General features: G+C 37.3%; 1 protein-coding gene across 1 annotated transcript in view; it reads right to left on the reverse strand.

Moving 5' to 3' along the window:
- Positions 1-22743, reverse strand: part of TRPC7 (transient receptor potential cation channel subfamily C member 7) — a 147814-nt gene that overhangs the window by 56216 nt on the left and 68855 nt on the right. Inside the window, exon 3 of the mRNA XM_015826952.1 lies at positions 7745-7909. Coding sequence (XP_015682438.1) covers positions 7745-7909 — 165 coding nt within the window. The remainder of the gene's footprint in view (positions 1-7744; positions 7910-22743) is intronic.

Genomic DNA, 22743 nt, shown 5'->3' on the forward strand with positions numbered 1-22743 from the left:
TTTCCTGTCCTTTTCCCTTTTTCAAAGTTTCTAGCTTTTATTTCTTTAAAATTCAAAAGTGTTTTTTTTTTACTTGGCTTAGGTATTTCACTTATGTCATTTTATCTTTAGTACTCAAGCCACATATCAGAAAATTTTAATCAATATGGCTAAGAATTTTAAAGCATTTCTAACATTGGAAAAATATAAATAGACTAAAGTATAAGATAATTTTAAGGTTCCCGAGAACAAAAAGCATTTCTATTCCTTTCATCCAATTAAATTCCAAATGAGCAATTGAGAAATGAAATAAAGGCATCTTTCATAGATCTCTTATGATACGTTTTGATAAAACTACATACAACTTAAAAGCTCTCCAAGGGCCAGAAAATTATGCCCAACTCTCTATCTATTTTAACCAAGATAGCCAAATTGATTTGGAAAAAAAGAAGAAAGTGATTTAGAATAAGAATCCTGCAAATTTTCAGTTCAGTTCAGTTTTATGGCCCCGGAATTGTTTTTACATTCCAAACAAACATGGTGGTACATCTGCTTTATTTAGGCCTAGGAGGAAAAAATCAAAAGGACCTAGGATGGAACAGTGACAATTGAAGCCACTAGCAGCTGCTTCTTCCATTGGAGAATTTTGGGGGGCAGAATTTTTTTTTCTCTGCAGTCCCCAGGTTGAGCCACCAAACTTTTTGATCTCAGCTTTTGCTAGTTTCTCTCCCCTCCCCCATAATAAATTTGATCCCAGTTCTTTTTTCAGAAGGTTTTCTTGATGAGGAAAATCACCAAAAAGGTGTATCATTGTTAAATATTAGAACCAGGACTGGTAAGATTGAGATAGATTCAAGCCAACATCAAGCTAACTTTTTAAGTTATTTTGAGCGCCTGAAGGAAAGGCAGAGTGGAAAGCTAACACTTTATTGTATAACAAATTTCTGAAACCCGGGGACCTTAAAACAAAGTTTTTTGTTATAAAAACTTTTTTTCTCTCTCCAACATTTCCTGGAATATCTAGGAAATAAGCATCATTGCTTTTTTCAGATATTGTCATTATGCTTGATAAGGGGAAAACAAGTTTCTATATCAAGAGCCCAATACTGTTTCAAGAATACCAGACTTTCTAAAAACCCAACAAAACTGGAAAAATATATTTGCTTCCTATTATATTTCTGAAAGACAATCACTAACTCTTCTAGATTTTTTTTTAAGGCTCGGTGTTGATTTGGACTTTGCTTGTGGTTAGATTTGTGAAATATGGATTTGGCTGAAATGAAAACATCTCCTTCACTCCAAAATCCATTCCTGAAATGGATTTATTGTTAAATTACATCCCAAGTGGAAAGCAAAAAACTGAGTAGAAAATTAAGAGGTTTTTTTTTTCCTGCGCATGCTTTTCTCTCTCAAATCCTTTTTCCAAGGCATTTTCCCTTTAGCCCAACTTAAATACTATGTCAGAATTTTGACTGCTTGAAGAAAAAGAAAAAGGAAATATGAATATGAGCCAGCAGTGTGCAGCAGCTGACAAAAAACTAATACAATCCTGGGCTGTATAAACAGAGGCATAGAATCAAGATCATGTGAAGTATTAGTACCTCTTTATAAAACCTTAATAAGTCCATACTGCATCCAGTTTTGGTCACCACATTACAAAAAAGATGTTGAGACTTTGGAAAAAGTGCAAAGAAGAGCAAATATGATGATTAAAGGCCTGGAGCCTAAAACATATGAAGAAGGGTTGCAGGAATTGGGTATGGCCAGTCTAGAGAAAAAAAAAAGGACTACAGGGACATATTAGCAGTCCCTTCCAAGGTTCTTTCCAGCTCAATTCTGATTGATTGAAAGTCTGACCTTCAATTTGTATAATGCTTGCTTAGCAAGTTCACAGTGTCGGTATGGCACTTTGCATCTTCATATAACAAGAAAATATATGCTTGGATATTCTCAGATTATTTACAGAAAGAGATGTTAAGAAAAGTTTAGAAAACATGAACACTATACGCAGACTGTTTGAATTTGATAAGGGAACAATTGCCCACTCAAAGAAATACACAACATATTTTTCAAGTATTCTTCATCACTCTACAATAAGTAAAATCTCACACTTGGTCTCCATTTATCCTGCTAGATATGTTGGCTTAGCAAAATTTTGTAAAATAAAATAAAAAATCCTGCTATAATAATTAAGAGAAGAAACTGGGATTTTTTTTTATAATGATGGTAATCTGATGATAGAAGATATACACCCATAATTTTTCATAACATACAGGCAATGTGGTTTAATTTTTTTTAAAAAAAGAATTGAAATGAATATTTTTCATTTTTTGTGTATTCAGAATCTAACTGAAACCTAATAGAAATATATAAGTTTTGCAGGAATTTTCCAAGACTGCTTTCTTTCAAGTAGGTAAAACTATTGTGGAGTATTATTATTATTATTATTATTATTATTATAATTATAATTATAATTATAATTATAATTATAATTATAATTATAATTATAATTATAATTATAATTATAATTATTATTATTATTATTATTATTATTATTATTATTATTATTATTATTATTATTATTATTATTATTATTATTATTATTTAAATTTATATACTGCCCTATCTCCCTTACGGGACTCAGGGCGGTGAACAGGCAATAATAAAAATCACAGTAAATATTACATAAAAGCCTGCTCTAAAATATAAAACCCCTAACAAAACCCAATCAAAACTATGCCAGGCCGGCCGCATGGAACAGATGAGTTTTCAGCGCTCGGCGGAAGAGGCGCAGGTCCCCAATTGTACGTAGGTCGGGGGGCAGGTCATTCCAGAGGGCAGGAGCTGCCACAGAGAAGGGTCTTCCCCTGGGGGTCGCCAGCCGGCATTGGCTGGCCGACGGTACCCTAAGGAGGCCCTCTCTGTGGGAGCGGACTGGTTGAAGGGAGATATTTGGTAGGAGGCGGTCTTGCAAACATCCAGATCTTTCATAGCTTGTCCAGCAAGAACATGAGTTAAATGATTCCCGTTTGTTCTATCCATCAGCATTCAGTTGATTAAAGCATATTAGGGGTAAAGCATCTTCCTATACTTTTTTGATCTCTTAATCCAGCCATAAATGAGACTCAGTTTGGGTAAATTATTCTCCAATCCATAGATAAGTTACCTCAGTATATTTGATAAGTTATTATCCAATTAATCATTCAATAATTATCCAACTGGGTGCTTGTGCTATCTGCCAACTCTTACCAAAAGCTAGATAAGCCAAAACAGGAACATTCATATCTAATCCAGCAACGGGTGAGATTTTTTTTTAAAGAACAGAATCAAGGGACATCAAAACTAATACTTTGAAGTCTCGAAAATTCCTATACAGCCCCAATTGGCTAACAGTTACTTAGGAGGTGAGTTGTGCTGATTCTGAGAAGAAGTAGACAGGGATCTTGTAAGAGCAATTGTCTCCATCTTTTCACTTGACATTTGTGGCTACGGTATATAAGAATGCAAAAATGTTCCCTCAAAAGTAACATTCTTTTCTTCAAACAGTGGAATACAATGTGTATTATTTTCTAACATTGATAAAAGTTGCCTACGTGCCTATCTCAGAAATGAAACATCTATGGATTGGGCTACTAAATTAATAGAAATGCAACCTGCCTTCAGCAGTGAGATTAGAAGCACATTCAATGTTATTGAAAAAAAAATCTTGACTGAACATAGAAGCAAATGAATTATTTTTAATAAAATTTCTTTTTTCTGCCGATGTCAAAATTTCAGATTCAATCAACACTGCATCAATATTTTATTTCCAAGCATGCCCCGGAATGATAGCTTTCAAAGCTTCATTTCAAAATGTCATTGATAGCTATAAATAATGCAGATTTATAGAATTTTTGAGTCACATTGAGAGAAGAAGAGACAGTGAAAGAGGGATTAACTTGAAGATGTCGATGCTTCAGCTGAAATGTTTTCAACATCCTCTCCAAAAATTGGAAGATTGTTATTTCCAAGTTCCTGGTTTTTAAACTGGGAGTGGGGTTGGAGAAACACATTATCTGTGTATTTGATTAGCACTGTTGTCAGACAGGGAAATTGATGACTGAGGTAAAATTCTAGAAAAGCAACATATCTGGAGTAGACCAAGTTGGGAAAATATACTCTAGAATGTTATAAACCCACCCAACTGCTCTCTTAAATATAATGCATGAAGCAACTTTAAAAAGCAATAAAGGGAAAGGGAAAGGTTTCCCCTGTCCAGTCATGTCCATCTTTAGGGGCGGTGCTCATCTATTTTTCCTAGCCAAGGGAGCCAGCATTAGCTTGTTGAAAGTAAAGTCTTCATCCTGGTTCATCCAAGCCGGGAATAAATAAGCAACATGGCGACTGCTTTGGGAAGATGGTTACAGTTTATTGAAGAAGCAGAAAGATGGTTCTTCAGGAATGACCAGAGGAAAGAAGGGCTGAGCACATGGGCAAGGGTTTTTTATACCCTCTCTAGCCTTTTGTTTGGAATAGTTTCCTGTTCCTGTGGCATGAACTTTTAGGCTATTTCCTGTGTCACATATTCTGACCTGAGTCTAGGTGTGCCTCTCTGGTATACTTGATGGTAATGGGTTAGTCCTATTATGTCCCAAAAGTCATATCCTACTTCCCTGGGTCTGGGCTAATGACTCTTAGAGTTTGGGTGAGGTATGCAGATTTTAGGTTTCTTTGTCTTCTGGCTCCAGCCTTCCTGGTAGTTTTACATCTGCATTTGTATAGGACTGGCTCCTGCTTGTGGCAAAGAGATTTGAGGCCAGGATTGGTTTGCTTTTAAAAATCCTTTTGAGGAAAAATATATTTTTCTGCCCTTTTAATATTTCCTTCTCTGGGCTAACTTCCCTCAAGCTGAAGACACTTTGGTGGCCATGGGGCCAGCATGATTCCACACCAAGGCACAAAGAACGCTGTTACCTTCCCACCAAATTGGTACCTATTCATCCAGTGGCATTTGCATGCTCGATGGGCAGGAGCTGGGGCAAGTAATGGGAGCTCACCCTGTCTTGCAGCCCTTGGATCTCAAACCTGGGCAGTCAGCTTGCCATCTGAGCTTGCTGAGCCATCTTCTGAGCCATCACGACCCTTAAAAAGCAATAGTAAAGAAGTAATCCAGATCTCATTTGATAGTGTGGAAAGAATGGTAGTGAATTGAGTGTGCCAGAAAGTGAAGGAAAGTCTTCTTCTAGTGGAAGTTGCTACAGCATCAAGAAAGGTCCTGTGCAGAGCTTGAATATATAACAATAGGGGCATTATTACCTTTTAAAAGCAGGATTACTAGTATCCAAAGTCAGAGCTAAGCCATTCAAGAAGAGCATTTGGAAATATCTCTACCACCTGGATTAAAGGTTAGAAATAAAATGTTATATCCTATTGCATGTAGTTTATTCACTGATAGACCCAGTATTCTGCCCTTACAGTTAGGTTTCAAAAGTTAGGCTGTGGGAAGAAAGGTCTTAATGAATGCTAAATAGAAGAAGATGTGTCTTTCTGGTGGTAGAATTTTCCCCTATCCAAAAGAAAGAAAATCAACTTTACTTACTTTCAGAAATACCAGCTGCTTAGGAGCAACTTTCAAAAGAATTAAATGTCACTCAATGTCAGTTCAAAAGCCTGATGGTGTCTGTGAGGATGGCTTTTTAATGTGTTCAAAGGTTATTACAACTTCCCTTAACTAGCTCCAGCTTTGAAGGAGTGCTACAATTTGATAAAGCTTTGGTCAAATCATTCCTTTGAAGCAGATTCACACTTCAAAGTAAGGAAAGCAATTCAGCTACTTTCAAAGAATTCTGCAGCCTTTCTAAGCATTTTGCAATTTTTTGGGTGAAATCTGATATTTAAAATCTGCATGATTTAGTACTCCAGAATGGATCTCTAGACAATCCAGAAGATGATGCCAGACTAACAAGCACAGAACTAAACATTTACTATTTTTAACAAGGAGCAGCAAGGCTATGCATATTCCATTTTCCTCTCAGCTTCTTTCTTTGTGGCATGCCTATGTCTCTGCATTTCTGCCAGCCTGCCTCTGCTAACTAACCAATACTATCAGCAAACTGATGATGTTTATCCTAAGCATGTTTAAACTCAGCTACTGATGAATTACCTCAGCTGGAAATTGGTTCCAAGCTTCCACTACTCTTTCTGTGAAGTAATACTTTCTGAATTTCTTTTGAATTTCCTCTTACCTCTTTTTGTTACCTTTTTTAACCTCTTACTACAGTTTATTTTTTCATTTTAAACCATTAAACATTACTATAAACCAATTAAGATAATTGTGGATTTGTTTCAGACAATCTAGGCTCTTTGGCAGACAATATGGAGGCTGCTATACCACCCAGATCACATCCCTGCTACCTCTGCCTTAAAAGAGATGCACCAGGAATATATATATATATATATATATATATATATATATATATATATATATATATATATATATATATATATATATATATATATATATATATATATATATACACACACACACACAGTTAAACCACTGAAGGTAGCCTATTGAAGCCTATTGCTAAGTCTCTCTAAAGAGTTTACCATCCCAGTTAATTTCATCCAATTCTACCCCCAAATGGAGCAGTTATAGATATTTTGATCCGTCTCCAAAATAGCCTATCGAAGAATATTTTTTTTATTGAATCTTGAAGCGTCTCAAATTGAATGTACGTTGTCTCAGATCTTGGCATGCAAGCCTAAACTGTACCTTGTTTCTTTTGACTCTGAAATCTCCAGGGCTGATATTTTTCCAGGCCTAGCAATTATTGCCCTATTATTCTGTATGGAAGCCAAGGAGGTACTTGCCTATGGCAAGGTAGTGCTCCCAGGGAGATTTTTTATAGCCTAGAAAAGGGTTAAAAAGAGGAAAAGAGTGTGTGCACCAATTTGTTATAGTGATTATGGCACCAGGCTAGAAAATGGGAGATTGTGAGTTCTAGTTCTGCCATAGAAATAAAGTCAACTGGGTGACCTTGGGCCAGCAACTTTCTCTAAGTCCTAGGAATCAGGCAATTGCAAACCACTTCTGAAGTCTTGCCAAGAAAATGGAAGGAAAATTGCTAGTCCAGGTAGTCACGAAGAGCCAACAACAACTCAAAGGGGAGCCTTGATAACATTAAGTTGTCTCTCACACTACATTTAAAACAGGACTGAGAACTGCTTTAGAATGAATCAGAAATCCAGGATTGAATATTTTTTTTAACCTTTTTAAACACATGTCTCCCCAGTTCAAAGGCCTCCACAAAGCTTTATCTCGGATTTGCAATCTGTAGACTGACCGTGCAAGATCAGAAAAAAATCACTATTTATGTAAAAGGAGATTTAAAAAATACCTACTTTCTAAAGAAATTAAATGAGAAATTCTTAATCTTCAAATCCTGTTTAAAACTTTGAACTGAATTGAACTGAATTAAACATTTCCTAATTAATATCTCTCAATCCTGTAAGGACATTTGCTTACACACATGAAGACTAATAAATAATAAAACCAGCAATAGCACCACCCTCTTTTTTCTATCTACCTATCTTTTTAAACCTATTTTGCAGTTGCTTAATTTGTGTTTAATCTGTGCTCACCCCACTGAAAAGCCTGTTGCACCTTCTAATAAGACAATTTTCATTTGTGATTGAACTGAAGATCTTGTCATTCACATCAAGCCGGGAATATATCATATAGGTAAATAATGATAAACAAACATGCACCTTAACCAATCTGTACCTTACTGCAGGGAGCTATCCAGTATGCTATGGCGAGGAATGGAAGGCCTATGGAAACTCCGAAGACAGCCAAGAATTTCACAGCAATTGACTGCTGGCGTAAGCCTGAGAGGTTCTCATACCACATGGTGAGCAATTGTTGCTGACAGTTGGGATGGGCAACAAACTGCAAGAGGAAAATAAAGGTAAGGATTGCTTGAAAAGGAGAAAAATTGTGAAAGTAAGCAGTGCCCTCCCTCCCATAGCCTCTGGAGCAGAGATAAGACAAATGGTTAATAGCCAAAATGACGGGATGAAAAAACAGACTTTATGAAAAACATTAAGTTTCTCCAAAATGGGTGCAAACAAAATGCATAAGCATTAGCTATCTTAAGGAAGGAAGGAAGGAAGGAAGGAAGGAAGGAAGGAAGGAAGGAAGGAAGGAAGGAAGGAAGGAAGGAAGGAAGGGATTCTAAGCATTCAGTCCTCCTGTCAATGGAGACTTACTTCTTCAGCTCTACATGTCAATAACTTGAGCATTTTAAATTGCCATCTCATATCACGTTCCCATCTAAGATATTAAGTAGAGTAGATAATTTAAGTAATTTTCTGTAGATTCCATTCCCAAATGCAGCTTGGCTGTCTATTCTTAATTCAAACTGTCTTAATTATCTTCATCTAAAAGGTCCAGTGTGTAACTTAGCATTCTGAAACCAAATTGCGGTTATTTTCTTGGATACAATCACAAATCTAAATATATCCCTGATTCTGTGACCTGCCTATATATATGTTAACAACAACAACAACAACAACAAAGTCAAAATAATACAATAGAGAAAAATGGCAATGTAAATATAAAATTAGCACTATCAATGGTAATAGCAGTAATAAGATAATGTATATTCAAAACTAGAACAATAGTGCAACATGGTAAAAGCACTGAAATGCTTTTTAAAAAATGCTTGAAAGAATAAAAAATGATATTGATCTAGTGCTAACATGCCTTGGTAATATGGAGGCTGCCCATGAAGACTCTTTGACAGTTTTAGCTGATCCAGAATGTGGTTATATGAGCCGTTGTGGGCATGCTATTGTGTGTCCATGTACCACCTCTGCTACATAATCTGCACTGTGCACCATTAGACTTCCAAGTACAATCCAAGGTGCTGCTTGTCCCCTGTAAAGATTTTAATGATGAATAGAATAGAATAGAATAGAATAGAATAGAATAGAATAGAATAGAATAGAATCAGAGTTGGAAGGGACCTTGGAAGTCATCTAGTCCAATCCCTTGCTCAAGCAGGAAACCCTATACCATTGCAGAAAAATGGTTGTCCGATCTCTTCTTAAAATCTTCCAGTGTTGGAATAGTCACAACTTCTGGAGGCAAATCATTCCACTGATTAATTGTTCCAACTTTCAGGAAATTTCTTCTTAGTTCTAGGTTGCTTCTCTCCTTTATTAGTTTCCATCCATTGCTTCTTGTCCTGCCTTCAGGCGCTTTGGAGAATAGCTTGACTTTCTCTTCTTTGTGGCAGTCCCTGAGATATTGGAACACTGTTATCATGTCAGTCCTAGTCCTTCTTTTCATTCAACTAGACATACCCAATTCCAGAAACCGCTCTTTATATGTTTTAGCCTCCAGTCCGATGATCATCTTTGTTGCTCTTCTCTGCACTCTTTCTAGAGTCTCAACATCTTTTTTACATCTTGATGACCAAAACTGGCATAAGGGTCTATTATCTGTAGGACCATCTTGCTCCTATGATCTCTGGCCTTCCTGCAATAGGTAGAGTCAGCATTGGTTCAGATCATATCTGTCTAGCAATGCCATGTGATCCATTGGATCATCTGCTGCTGGAATAGCATCTTTCCAAAGATCTGAGCAGATCTGAGTCCTAGCCCTGCTGTCTTTTAGATGAACCCTAAAATCTGTCTCTTTCTCTAGTAGTTGGGTTAAGATGAGGTATAGATTCAATGTGCATATGGTTTTGATTTTGATTGTCTTTTTATGTTTGGAATCTGTATGGAGTCATTCCAAGTGGGTGGCCTTCAAATGTAATAAATAAATAAATAAAAATAACTATTGACAAACAATAGGTGGGAGCTAATTGTTGGTTGAATTATCCTTAGGAGATAGCAGTGTTTTGGATTTCCCAGTTGATGTGTTAAGTGTAAATAGTCCATAGGGGTACAGCAAAATCTGATGGCCCACAAAAAAATGATCATCAGATCATGACAGTAAAGCACATAGAAGAGATATTTAGCATTTTTTAAAAGAAAAACATATGCAGATAGACTTCAACTTACAACCATTCATTTAGCAACCATTCACAGTTACAACAGCACTGGAAAAAAAAGTGATTTACTACTGGTTTTTGCGCTTATAGCCATTGATCACAGTCATGTGATCAGGATTTGGGCACTTAGCAACTGACATATATTTATGATATTTGCAACATCCTGGAGTCATGTGACTGCCATCTGCGACATTCCCAGCTGACTTCTGGCAAAGCCAATGATTTCTGGTCAGAACGGTTATATACTGTTTGTAATATCTGTCTGCCAATAGTAATTTTGGAAAATGGGATTGAGAAGGAGTCCCTGTGGATTTTACTCCGTTAGTCATTACTGACTATAGAGGGTGGTGCTCATCTCCATTTACCCAGTTATGTGGCCAGCATGATGTCACAAAGTGCTGTTTCTTCCCCATTGAAGTGGTACCTATTTATCTAGTCTCATCTGCATGCTTTCAAACTGCTAAGTGGGCAGGAGCTAAGCAAAGACAGGTTCTCACCCCGTTGCACAATGATCGGTATTATCTGTCTGCCAATAGTAACTTTGGAGAAAGGGATTCAGAAGTGCTACTTAATTTATGTCCTGCATTTGAGCTTCCAATGACATGAGACATCTGGCTGGCCAATTTGAGAATGGAATGCTGGAAGAGAAGGACTTTTAGTTTGATCTGCTGGTGTTCTCAGATACTTAATTGCTTGGTATCAACCTATGGCTTACTAATGCTAAAATTACATCAGCTTCACAAAGGAATTTTACTCCCTAAGATAAAAGCATCTCTCTTTGGATGATTTCCCATAAAGTGACTGCTTCCCAACACATCATATAATGTTCTCCTGATTGTTAATCATCTTTCAACACAATTAAAGATAAAGATAATGAAAAGCAGAGATAAAGGAAGTGTTATTATCATAGTTTACTGTATGTGTGGGTAATGAAAGGAGATTAAGGCTCTTTAAGAGGCAAGAAAATAAAAAGAAAAGCTGAAAGAAAAGTGTGGAAAGGCAAAAACCCCTGGGATGGTATAACACATCATCACATAAATGATTTGGAGTGAAGAAAGGGATTTGGAATATTTGGGAAAGAAGCAGTTTGATGCTGTGAATTGATTGCAGAGGTGTTGACTATAGTAAATCCATTGCTAATAAATAAAACAATAATATTTATGTATTTTTGCACTGCATGGCCGTCAAGGGAGTTTTGGATATTGATTTCAAAGTCACAATGATAAGTTATCGTAGAAGTAGGCATTGTTGTAATTACACAATGAAAGGGCAGACGGTGGCTTTTTCCCACAGCTGACTTTTCCTATAACACTAGGCTTAAAATGTGAGGAGATGCTCCTGGCTGAGAAATATTGTCATAGTCCTGGCTGAGAACTTATTCTCAGGCAAGGAAGATCATCAAAATATGGCACTACAGGAATCATAAAGAGCCCTCATCGAAAAAACAATGGAGAGGTAATCAAAGTCCACCAATCTTGACCTTAGTCATTGTGACTCAGACTTTAAATTGAAGAATGTCCACCTGTTCTACAAGAAGATCACCAAACTCAGATACCTGGTCAATGACTCAACCTACTTAATCAATTACCCAGAACAATTTCTCCAATGCATCAAACACACCAAGATCAACAAGGAAGAAATTATGGTCTCCTTTGATGTCACCACTCTCTTCACCTTGATTGACATTGACCTGGCTAAACAAATCATACACCACCTACTCACCAAACACCCTACCCACAAAGATGATGCCATTACAGAACACTCCATGTCCATAGAAATCATCATGAAACTCCTCGATCTGCGCCTCAATACATACTTCACGTTCAACAGGAAACATACAAGCAAGTACAGGGTACCTCGATGGGATCACCCATATCAGGCCTTATAGCAGGAGCAGTCATGCAACGACTCAAATCCATAGCTCTACCCACCATCCAACCAAAATTCTGGACATGCTACATTGATGATAACTTTGTCATCATCAAATGCTCCCAAATTGAAGAAACACACCATCTACTCAATGAAATATTCCCTGGGATCAAATTTACAAGTGAAGAGGAAACAGACAACAGAATCCCTTTCCTCAACATCGACATAAGGATACTGGACAATGGAGAACTGGAAACCCACGTCTACCGCAAACCTAGGCACACAGACCAGATCCTCAGCTTCACAAGCAACCTCCCCACCGCACACAAAAGAAGCTATGTCCACACCCTCTTCAGAAGGGCCAGGACATACTGCAGCACCACAACACTAAGAAAAGCAGAAGAGAAATGGTTGCTTGACTTCTATCTCCATAATGGCTATCCAAAAAACTTCATATTCTGATGCACAGCACCCAAACCACACCACACCACACAGCTGACTGCCATGCAGAAACTAACCCTACCATACTCAAAAGGAGTGTCGGAAATGACAGCCAGAATTCTCCAACCCCTAGGAATAACAATAGTCCACAAACTCACAGCCACATTCCACCAGAACCCAAGACAAGACCAGAACGATGAAAGAAACAATGAAATCTGCAAAATCAACTGTAACAATTGCAACCAATTCTACGTGGGACAAACATCACATCAATTAAAAACCAGGATCCACAAACACCGGCTGGCAGTCAAACACCCTGATTCCAAATCCTTCATCTCTACCCACACCAACATAAACAACACCAGTTCGATTGGAGCAACACTAAAACCATCAGCCATGTTACCACCCATCATGTTTGTGAGTTCATCAAAGCCTGGCACTCCACAAACAATTCCATCAACAGACACATTGACCTACAACCAGCCTACGAACCCCTCAGAATCCAAATCAACCGCACAGCCAACCAGAGATAGCACTGACCCTCAATCAACCCATGCAAGCCCTCTCTCCCCCCCCAGTTCTCCTTCCAATGACCCTGACCTGATGTAACCTCCTCATCACAAGACCCACCACAAGTCTCTCTCTGATGACTCACACATGACCTATCACAAGACCCTCACTTGACACACCTACACCTGAAGCTCTTATAAACAGAAGAGCACTGACACAGACATCCCCTAAATGCTGTTGAAGACTAGCCTGGTAATGAAACATTTGGAAACCAACCCCCAAGCTCAGAGAATGAACCTTCACCCTCAACCTACACTCAAGCTACAGATATTCATCATGATTGCAATATCACTATTACCCAGGTAGAGAGCCAGACAGTGTGGGATAGGAGTGGAAGCAGAAATGTTTTTGTTATATGGATCAGATCAAATATTATTACAGTCCTAAGGCCAAAAACAAAATATTGAAGAAAAGCAATATTATAGACACACAGAGATGTACACACACACACACACACACTCACACACACACTCACACACACACAATCATTAGTGAGAAATGCCTGGCATAACCATCTCTATTTAAAGAACAACATTGTGCTAGAAAGTTTGACTGATTCGTGACAATTGTATTTGGCTGAGATTGACAACTTCCAATATTTGTGGTCTCAAAAAGTGCAGCTTTGGGTAGGCTCAGACTTCCAATATTGCAAGCCTTGCACTTTGGCCTAAAATATAAGCACTTCATATTAAGTCTTTGCTGTGAAGCTTTCTACAAAACCTGAACCCTTGCGAAATTGTGATGTCAAACATTGTCCTGCTCTATCAATTACCAGTAAGAACTTTATTCCATCTGAACTCAGACTTTATTTACAACAGTGGTTTTGCCTGACAGATTTATGACACTGACTTTAGAGTCCAAGAAATAAGTAGCTGAGAGCATTTACCTTCGATCCCTAGTATTTCACCATTCTGATAATCTCAGCCTCCCCTCAATCTACTACTTAAGATGGACCATAAAGTTTGGCATGTTTCTTCCCCACGAAGTTTAGCATCAGATATGCTAAAGGTATGGCTTACTGGAAGAGACAGTGCCATGAGGATGCTATATATGAGGAAGCTTCTTTACTCCGTTAGTCATTACTGAGGATATCCATAATGGGTGATTCTGTTGCATTTGATACTGATAATTCTTGTGTTAGCTATAGAGGTGCCAGCCTTCTTTGCTATATAAGGATTGTGACTTGAATAATTGAACTATAACACTGTGCTACTGTGCTACATAATCCTTTGTCAACACTATTATTCATATTAAATATTTGTCAAAATAGCATACTTCTGATTGAATATCAGAGTGACTTTGTACTCTCTTGTACGCATTAGCTCTGAAAGAAGGTTAAATTAGAAGCCTGCTTGACACGTCTATATTTACAATGTGACAATGGCAAAGAATATGTCTTTAAAATATATAATTTGTACTTAAAAACATTGGAAAGAAAAGAATGAACTGGATCTAAAATGAGCTCAGGCCAACCATTTGTCCATGCCATGCAGGTGAAGATCAACTTTTGGACACTGTTTTTTTTTTAATGTTCTAAACTGTAAAGTCAGTGGAACCAATTCTTCAAGGACTGGTATCATTTTTACTGGACACCTTTTAGTAGATGTCTTTCCACTGAACAGGAGGCTGTACTAGAAGGACTGTAAAACCTTCTTTTGTTCAATTGTTCTATTTTTATTTATTATTATTAACTTCATTTGCCACCCATCTCATGATTCGAAGCAACTCTACCTTCTACAAGGAGAATCAGTGCTGAGATAAAGAGATATAGCTTCATGGGTTTTTGTGTTCTTGTTTTTTACAACATTTCTTTTTGTTCTGCTGTAAAAAAGCAAACATGAAGGAACATGACTTTGTGGCATGGAACTCTGACTGCACCCCAGATCTCTTGTCCTTGAACAAAACAGGTGGTGTGATCTCTTTTTTCCACATGCATCTTCTATTCCATTATCATTAATATTTATGTATGTATATTTTCAGTATATAACGAAGACAATATTCTTGAGTTGTATTTGCACAATACATTGGCCTTTTTAAAGCAATAATTACTACCTGCTCAGTGTTATGGTGCTTTTGAACCATAACGGTGCAGAATGGTGATCTGCATTTATTTTAGTAGGTGTATTATTTCTTTCACCTTTGAGCTATTTGCTCCTGTCACTCTTTCATGAAAATGAGGATAAGCGAACTTATTCTAACAAATGAGGGAATCTTCAGGGGATTGGAAGACAAGGAAAAAGGGTGAAAACTTTCTGCTAGTTCTTACAATTATTAACCCTCCATGACCAATGTAGTGAAAATTTCAAGTTAATGGGGCAGATAGCAATCTGTTTGGACCCACTTGCCAAGCTTTAATGATGGAATCATGGGAATGTGGGAGGGGAAGGGGGAAAGGGAGGGAAGTGTTCCTGGACAAGCCATGTATTAAAATACATAGAACATTTATTAATTTGGTCTTCTCCCAAACCCAATTCACACCTTTACTATTAATTAAAGTGAGATCTGCGACAGAGGCAAATGCTTAGTCTTTTATGATGAATTAAGAACTATGCTGCCAGCTGGAGAAAGCTGGAGTCAGACTCCTGAGAGCACCAATTAGTTAGCACAGGAAAAAAAAATGCACTTGGCATCTACAGTGAAGGTGGAGGTGATGAATGGACACTGCCATTGGGGAATCTACTGGCTTCAGATTAAAATAGAGAAAGAAAAATCCATTTCATTTCTAACTCAGTTGCAACTTACATGTAGTACATTTCTCAAAATAAAATCAAGGACACCATCTAAATATAGTTGAGCATGTTTATGTCTTATTTGTTGCTGTTCAAGCAGGTTTGATTCAATCAAGGTGACTGCAGTGATACATACCTTTCTGTCAATTAGCTACTTTCCTCCTGGCCCCAAATTCCCATACCTCCAACTCAAGATAAAGTATGAATGGAAAGACAATTCAACTACTTTTCTACTTTTATTCACTTGCTGGTGGGCTCCCTTTGGGCCATGAAGGGGGGTGGAGCAAGTGAGCAATTAGCAGTGCCAAGAAGAGCACTGGTGGCATCAAGTTGTGATGTGCATAATGATTGCCAGCAATCATGCTCATCCCAGATTTGAATGAGGGAGTTTAAAAGAGAGTTGGCAAACTGTGCTTTAGGATACAACAATGCCCTGCAGCCCTCAACTCATTTCATTCTATGGCTATCTTATGATCTGACACACTTTTTGTGGGAGTTGAATTTCTCAGATTGTCCAGAAATGCCTGCTTCCTCCAGCATCTTTCTAGTTGTTACTTTTACAGTATGTTCAATATAGCACCACACCTGCAATTTTATCCCCACCACAAGCCTGTGAAGTAGAGTAAGCTGAGAGATAGTGATTGGTCCAAAGTTACCAGTGACCTATCTCTGAGGATGTCCTTGAACTTAGGTTTTCAGAGTTCCTCTTCTCCAAAATGGTTTTTATCTGTATGTTTTATGACAATGGAAATTAACATAGCTAAACAATATCCTCAGTTTCTGAAAGGACTTCTTTAAACTGCTGGATGTTCCTGTCATAACTAATGCATCTACATTCAGATCCTTGACAGAAACTTCAAAAAGTACTGAAATTAATTTCTCATGTGGTCCTGATACTAGATCAGGTGTTATCAAAATAAATGAAATCTGCATTCTTTGGATAAAAGAACATGAGAAGAATGCTAATAATTCTTTACATAGAGTGGCCCGGAGAAATATGTATAATGATTGTTGTAAAACAGTTTGTAATTAATGCACAGCAGTCTCTGGAATTCTTTCATAATAGCTTACGTTTTTCCACCATAAAATATATTTATTAAAAAGTCACCAATTCTTGCTGCTTGTTTCCTTGTCTAAAATTGACAAGCAGGAGCCTCACAGTATTTATAGGAAGAAAGGTTGATGCAACAAATGAAAATGTGTTCACCTACTATTCCTCTTTCTTGGCTTGTTGCAGTATGATTAAATCTTGGTGGATAAACTATTACCTTAAGAAATGTTACAGTTATGGCTGTGTGAAAATGTAAGATGTATATGTACTGTGTATATGTGTATGTGTACATGAATGTGTACATGTATGTGTATGTGTATGTGTACGTGTACATATACATGTATATGCATATGACTCAGCATTTCATCCTTTGGAGGTTGGTAAAATGTGGACCCAGATTATTGGGGACAGTATGCTGACATTTGTAAACCGTTCTGAGAGTGTTGTAAAATAAGCCTAAGCGCTATTGCTATTATATATGCATATTTACTGATGTTCCATAGTAAAAAATATTTCTCAATAAATTTGTTACTATTTTCACACCTTGGTTACCATTTTTAAACTTATTCAACAGATGTTAGGATATTTCAGATCTGATTTATAGCCACTATAAATGGTGAGAGCAATCAACCAATGGAATAGCTTGCCTTCAGAAGTTGTGGGTGCTCCATTACTGAAGGCTTTCAAAAAGACTGGACACCATTTGTCTGAAATGGTATAGAGTCTCCTACTCAAGCAGGGGATTGGACCAGAGATCTCCAAGATCCCTTCCGACTCTATTATTCTAGGTTCTATATTACTAAAGAAAATGTTTTCCCCTTTTGTCAACTGAAGTACAAAGACACTTCTTTGAAAGTTTAAATCTATGCAAAGCACAGTTCTAAGAGTAAATAATACTAATTAGATCCCTAGACTGCTCTATGATTATAAAAAAATCGGTTTGATTTGATTTGAATTAGATCCTAGACTTACTAGTATAATATTGGTATGTGAAAAATATTTATCCTGTCCTAACCTCTGACTTAATTTATTATTATTGTCTTAACTGTTCTTTAGGAAACTAAGGAGAACTCTGGGAAAAAGCAGGGGAAGAGGAAAATCTGTGAGATTCATTTTATGTTGCCGCTGTCTGTGTTAAGCAAAGCAACAAAGGTACAGAAGTTTCAAATTCATCCTGAATTTCATCCAGGATACATCCAAATTTAGCTACAGCTGCTTGTCCAGGAATTTTGGTGAAGACAGCCCTCATTGATAGTTCTCAGAATATATGCTTCATGTAGATAGTAGGATGCTTCAGTATGGCAAGATTCTATCTGTAGGTGAGAACAATAAAAAACTCAGCTTGGAAGAATCACCATATGTATTTCCTGGTTTATGAGCCTGACAGCTCCTAACATATCAAATATGTTTTGAATAGTAGACACATTGGTAGTAAGTTACAAATGTCCTCAAGGTTGTGAATTATTTTTTACTAGGAAACAGGCTATTATGGTGCTGAATTTTCTTTTAGGGCTTTGCTTATAAATAGTAAATTAAAGGATCAAGGGAACAATTCCTTTTGACAAGTAATAAGGTTAGCTTCCATAACTATTTTTTCTATGAGCAGTAAATAGTCATTATTACACTCTTTCCATATGCAATTTCTACTGGACCTTCCTATATTTGGCATGCATATGAAACATTGATTATATCTGGCAATCATATGTGCTGCATTCTATATTCAGAGCTATGGACACCTATTTGGATATGTAGTTAATAAATTTAGGAAATAAATTATTAGTGTCAGCCATGCATTTCAGAACATATAGTTGCTTCCAATAGGAGGAAAGCAAACATTCAGGCACTTTTTATTTTAACTTAACATTCTAACTTAAAAAAATGTGTGCAATTGCCCTATTCCATTATATTTTTTCCATAAAATATAGTGGTTATTAGTGTGAGATTGAATCTTTAGTCGGTCACCGACTCTCTACTGGAATACTTGCTTTGGGCATCGAAATGATTGATGGGAAATGGCCCCCTTCTCAGTTAACAGGAGTGCTGATTTACTACCAGCTTATAAAATACTTAGGAGTGGAGGGCTTGGCAGCATGAGGAAATGACACCCAATCAATACACCAATCAGCCAATAGGAAGGCACCACATAAACATGACTCACAGAACAGCCCAAAGCATGTATTCCAGTAGAGAGAAATTCCCTGAAGATGGGCTCCAGCATGAATCTGAAAGCTTGGAAGAATAAATCTCTGGTCCTGATGTCCAACGCAAATTCACTCTTGCATCATTATTCTCGGACACGTACATTTGCTTGAGTCGTGATTTTTAGTGCTTGAGATTCTTCTGAAAATACACTCTGCCAAAAATATTAAACTGAATGATAAACAAAAATGACTTAAGATATATAATAATAAAGTTGGAAGGGATCTTGGAGGTCATCTAGTCCAACCCTCTGCTCAGGCAGGAAAGTGTCATTAGGAAGTATTGTTGATGACTTCTCTCATCTATTTTTTTTCTTCCATTCATTTGTATCTGATTTTTGGAGCTACCTAAACAAATCTCCATAGTTTTCCTGGCAAGAGTTTTTCAGAAACTTGCCATTTCAGAAGTTTGCCATTTCCTCCTCTTTAGGGCTAAGAGAGAATGACTGGCCCAAGGTCATCCAGTTGGCTGTGTGGCCAGGGGGTGGGTGGGTGGGACTAGAACTCTCAGTTTCTAGCCTGATACCTTATCCACTACACCAAACTGGCTCTTGTATTTCTCTTTTAAGACTATACAAAGATTCAGTTTGAAGGCAATCTGACCAAATCTTCAAAACAGCTTCTTGAAATGCATGAATTGTTCTGATCAAATCATTAGATCATATAAATTTTAATCAGTGACATGACATTTTGCAAAAGCGCTTCTTATTTAATCTAATTTCTTTAACTCAATCAAGCTGATTCAGCCATTCAAATCAGTCTGGAACTAAATATGTTTACATATATTCTCTATGTACATATTTTTTAAATCTTAGCATTTCCCAATAATGGAATATCAAAGTAAAAAAATAAAAGGGGAAAAGTTTTTTTTTTAATCTTCTACGACAGAAAAGTCTTTTTTATTGTTATTTTCAATTCTTTGGAACTCTAAATAGGACTCCGCTATTGGAGAATCACTCAAGGCTGCCTGAATCCAGATCATAATAGGTGCTCTGCCTCCCAAATTAAGCAAGTGATTTTGAGCTTTGACATACAGCATAGATTATATACTGGTTCTGCTGCTACCCTTGCTGTCCTCCAAGTTCCCATAAACATTTTAAAATTAAAACGTATCTCTTATATATAATTTTAGCTTCATGACAAGCTCAGTTGACTTTTACTGGTTTCCTGGCCACTGTTCCTACACTTTTATTTTACCTGAAATAGGCACTTGGATGAGTGACTTCAAGTAGATGGGAAGATACACCGCTGTATCTGTCATAATTTAATATATAGGTGCATTAAAAACTGCAGTTTCCCTTCCCAACTCCTGTCTTAATTCACTCTAAAGCATCATGCTGAGTAGGTTTTTGATCATGCACTGCCATTTTCTCTGCCCAGCGTGCGGCTTTTGAATGCAAGTGGTTACAGGGAAACCTTTGAAAATGAAACCTAGGTGCTCCAAATTGCACTGAGTTCCAAAGAGAAGAAAATGTAAGAGCCTCTTATAATTCTCTTATTAATTCAATAATTAGAAGCTAACATTCCCATGTGCTTTCTTGGCAGGGTTACCTGTTAAAACCAACCCTTGTTAAAACACACCCTCACAGCTAGATTCTTTTCTCAAACTTAAGCAAAGTGGAAGGTCTTTGAACTGGTGAATCTTCTGTGACCAAAAATGGTTGGGTAGTGATTGTGTCAATTCCCCCATTCCCCACGCTGCTTGAGACGGTTCTCTAATCTTTTGAAATAAAATTGCAGGGAGCAATTTTATTTCAAAAGGGAGGTTGCAGAAAGAAATTCCACTCAGTGAAGCTTCTCCTGAATTGAAAGGGACACCATTATTCAACATGTACCTTTTTTTGTCAGTCCCCTTAAGTGCAATAGTTACATTCTGACCATAGAGATAATAGATTAGGAGGGAAAAACCAAAGTGTGAAAAGTACACAACTATTCAGTCACCCTTTCCAGGTCAAAATGGGCACTGAAAGTTTGAACAAGAACTATCTGATTTATTAGGTAGGTTTAGGGCCTTAGGTCAAGAAAACCTGGCAACAAGTTTGGAGGCGATTGTCTTAGTAAATAATTTGAAGTGGGTCTACCAAATAAATCACACATTTTTGGAGGAAAGGTCATCTCTCGGGCAGTGAATTTATATGCACAGGTTCTCAGAGGGAGTAATAAAACAAACTCATTATGCATATGAGAAGCATTATAGGAAAAAGAAATTTAGTATGAGCCATTCCAATTAAAATTCCAAATGTCAGCAGTTACTATAGGCACAGGTTATACATTCTGATTGGGAAAGTGAGCTGTCCTGAAATCTGGGAATGAAATGGTAAGCTGCTTACTCAGTCTCTGTTTTAATTTTCCCTTAATGGTTTATGGTAGAAAATGAAATTTAATGTCCATTGGATGAGTGCTATGCTACACCTACTTCATATATATGTTCATTGACTAATCTTCTTCTGTGTAAATATACTTACTATTAACACATCATACTCCTTTTCTCTTACCAGAATCATTAATACAAGGAAAAAGCATTAATACATGCTTTTTTAAAATGAAAAAATATGGTCAATTACCCATAGGTAAGCAACAACAACAAGAATAAAATACCATGAAATATAAGTATAATGCAAAAAAAAAAAGAAAAAGAAGAGCATAAATAAAAAGGAACTTAAATCTAGTGGGAAAATAGAGAACTGGTACTAAGATATCAACAGCATCAAGGTAAAACCGGTGTTTTCATTCCAGTTGACATAGCAGCCAACAAGGACCTAGGCACACAATTTGTAACAAATTGCTTGTGATTTTGCATGAGAAGGCATACAGCTTTACCTTACAATGGTATTGAATTCTATTACAGTAATGAGAAACTTTAAAAGATAGAACATATGGTGTTTTGGAAGAGACAAAAAGGAACATATGGACAAGCGGTTCAGGCTTTCTGAATCATAAGGACAGACTCTCTTTACAAAAGTGATTTTCTGGTATCTACTCTACAATATCACTATAGGAAAGATGTCAAAATGGACCAAGCAAAAAAACTTTGCACAGCATATCATAGCAGAGCTGAAATTGAAATTAGCAGGAACAAGTAGCTTGTCTAAAACCACACCCTGAAACTCACTAACAACCTCCAGATCCATCTGTGGTACAACATCAAATACGCTGGTGAAATTCTGCTCTGGTTTCTCTAAACCTAAAGAGAACAGAAACTGGGAGGAGTGGCTTCAGAAATGTCAATTGGCCAAAATTTTTGTCTTCCATCATAAAGAGTTGTCAGAAAGAGTTAAGAGGACTAGTGAAGATAGTGGTGGGATTCAAATCCTTGAACAACTGGTTCTCTGCGTGGATGCAGGCCTGGGCCTCCGAGGTCTAGAACAGACTTCCAGAAGTAGCATCCCCGCACTTCTGGCAGGCTGTTCTAGGCCTGGGAGGCCTCCTATAGGCCTCCGAGGCCTAGAATGGACTTTTGGAAGTGGCATCCTCACACTTCTGGCGGGCCATTCTAAGCTTGGGAGGCCTCCTCCAGGCCTCCCAGGCCTAGAACAGACTTCCGGAAGCGGTGTGCATTCAGATGGTTCTCCGAACTCAACAAAATTTAGCTACTGGTTCTGCCAAACCGGTGTGAACTGGCTGAATCCCATCACTGGTCTTAACCAGTAAGAGAAGCAACAAATGGTCCAATGAAAAGATGTACAAAAGAGATGGTTTGCATCCATCAAAGAAAGGGACTGAGTTACTCAGCTATAAATTCACAGATTTTCTGAAGGAAAATTTAAACTAAACAGCGGGGACAGTGAGTTAATTGATACAGAACAACCCTGTCCCCGGCAATCTAAAAATTATAGGGCTACCAGTGCATGTAGCATGGATGT

This window comes from Protobothrops mucrosquamatus, unplaced genomic scaffold (genome assembly GCF_001527695.2).
Source record: "Protobothrops mucrosquamatus isolate PMUCROS unplaced genomic scaffold, P.Mucros_1.0 scaffold3401, whole genome shotgun sequence".
NCBI classification, from domain to species: domain Eukaryota; kingdom Metazoa; phylum Chordata; class Lepidosauria; order Squamata; family Viperidae; genus Protobothrops; species Protobothrops mucrosquamatus.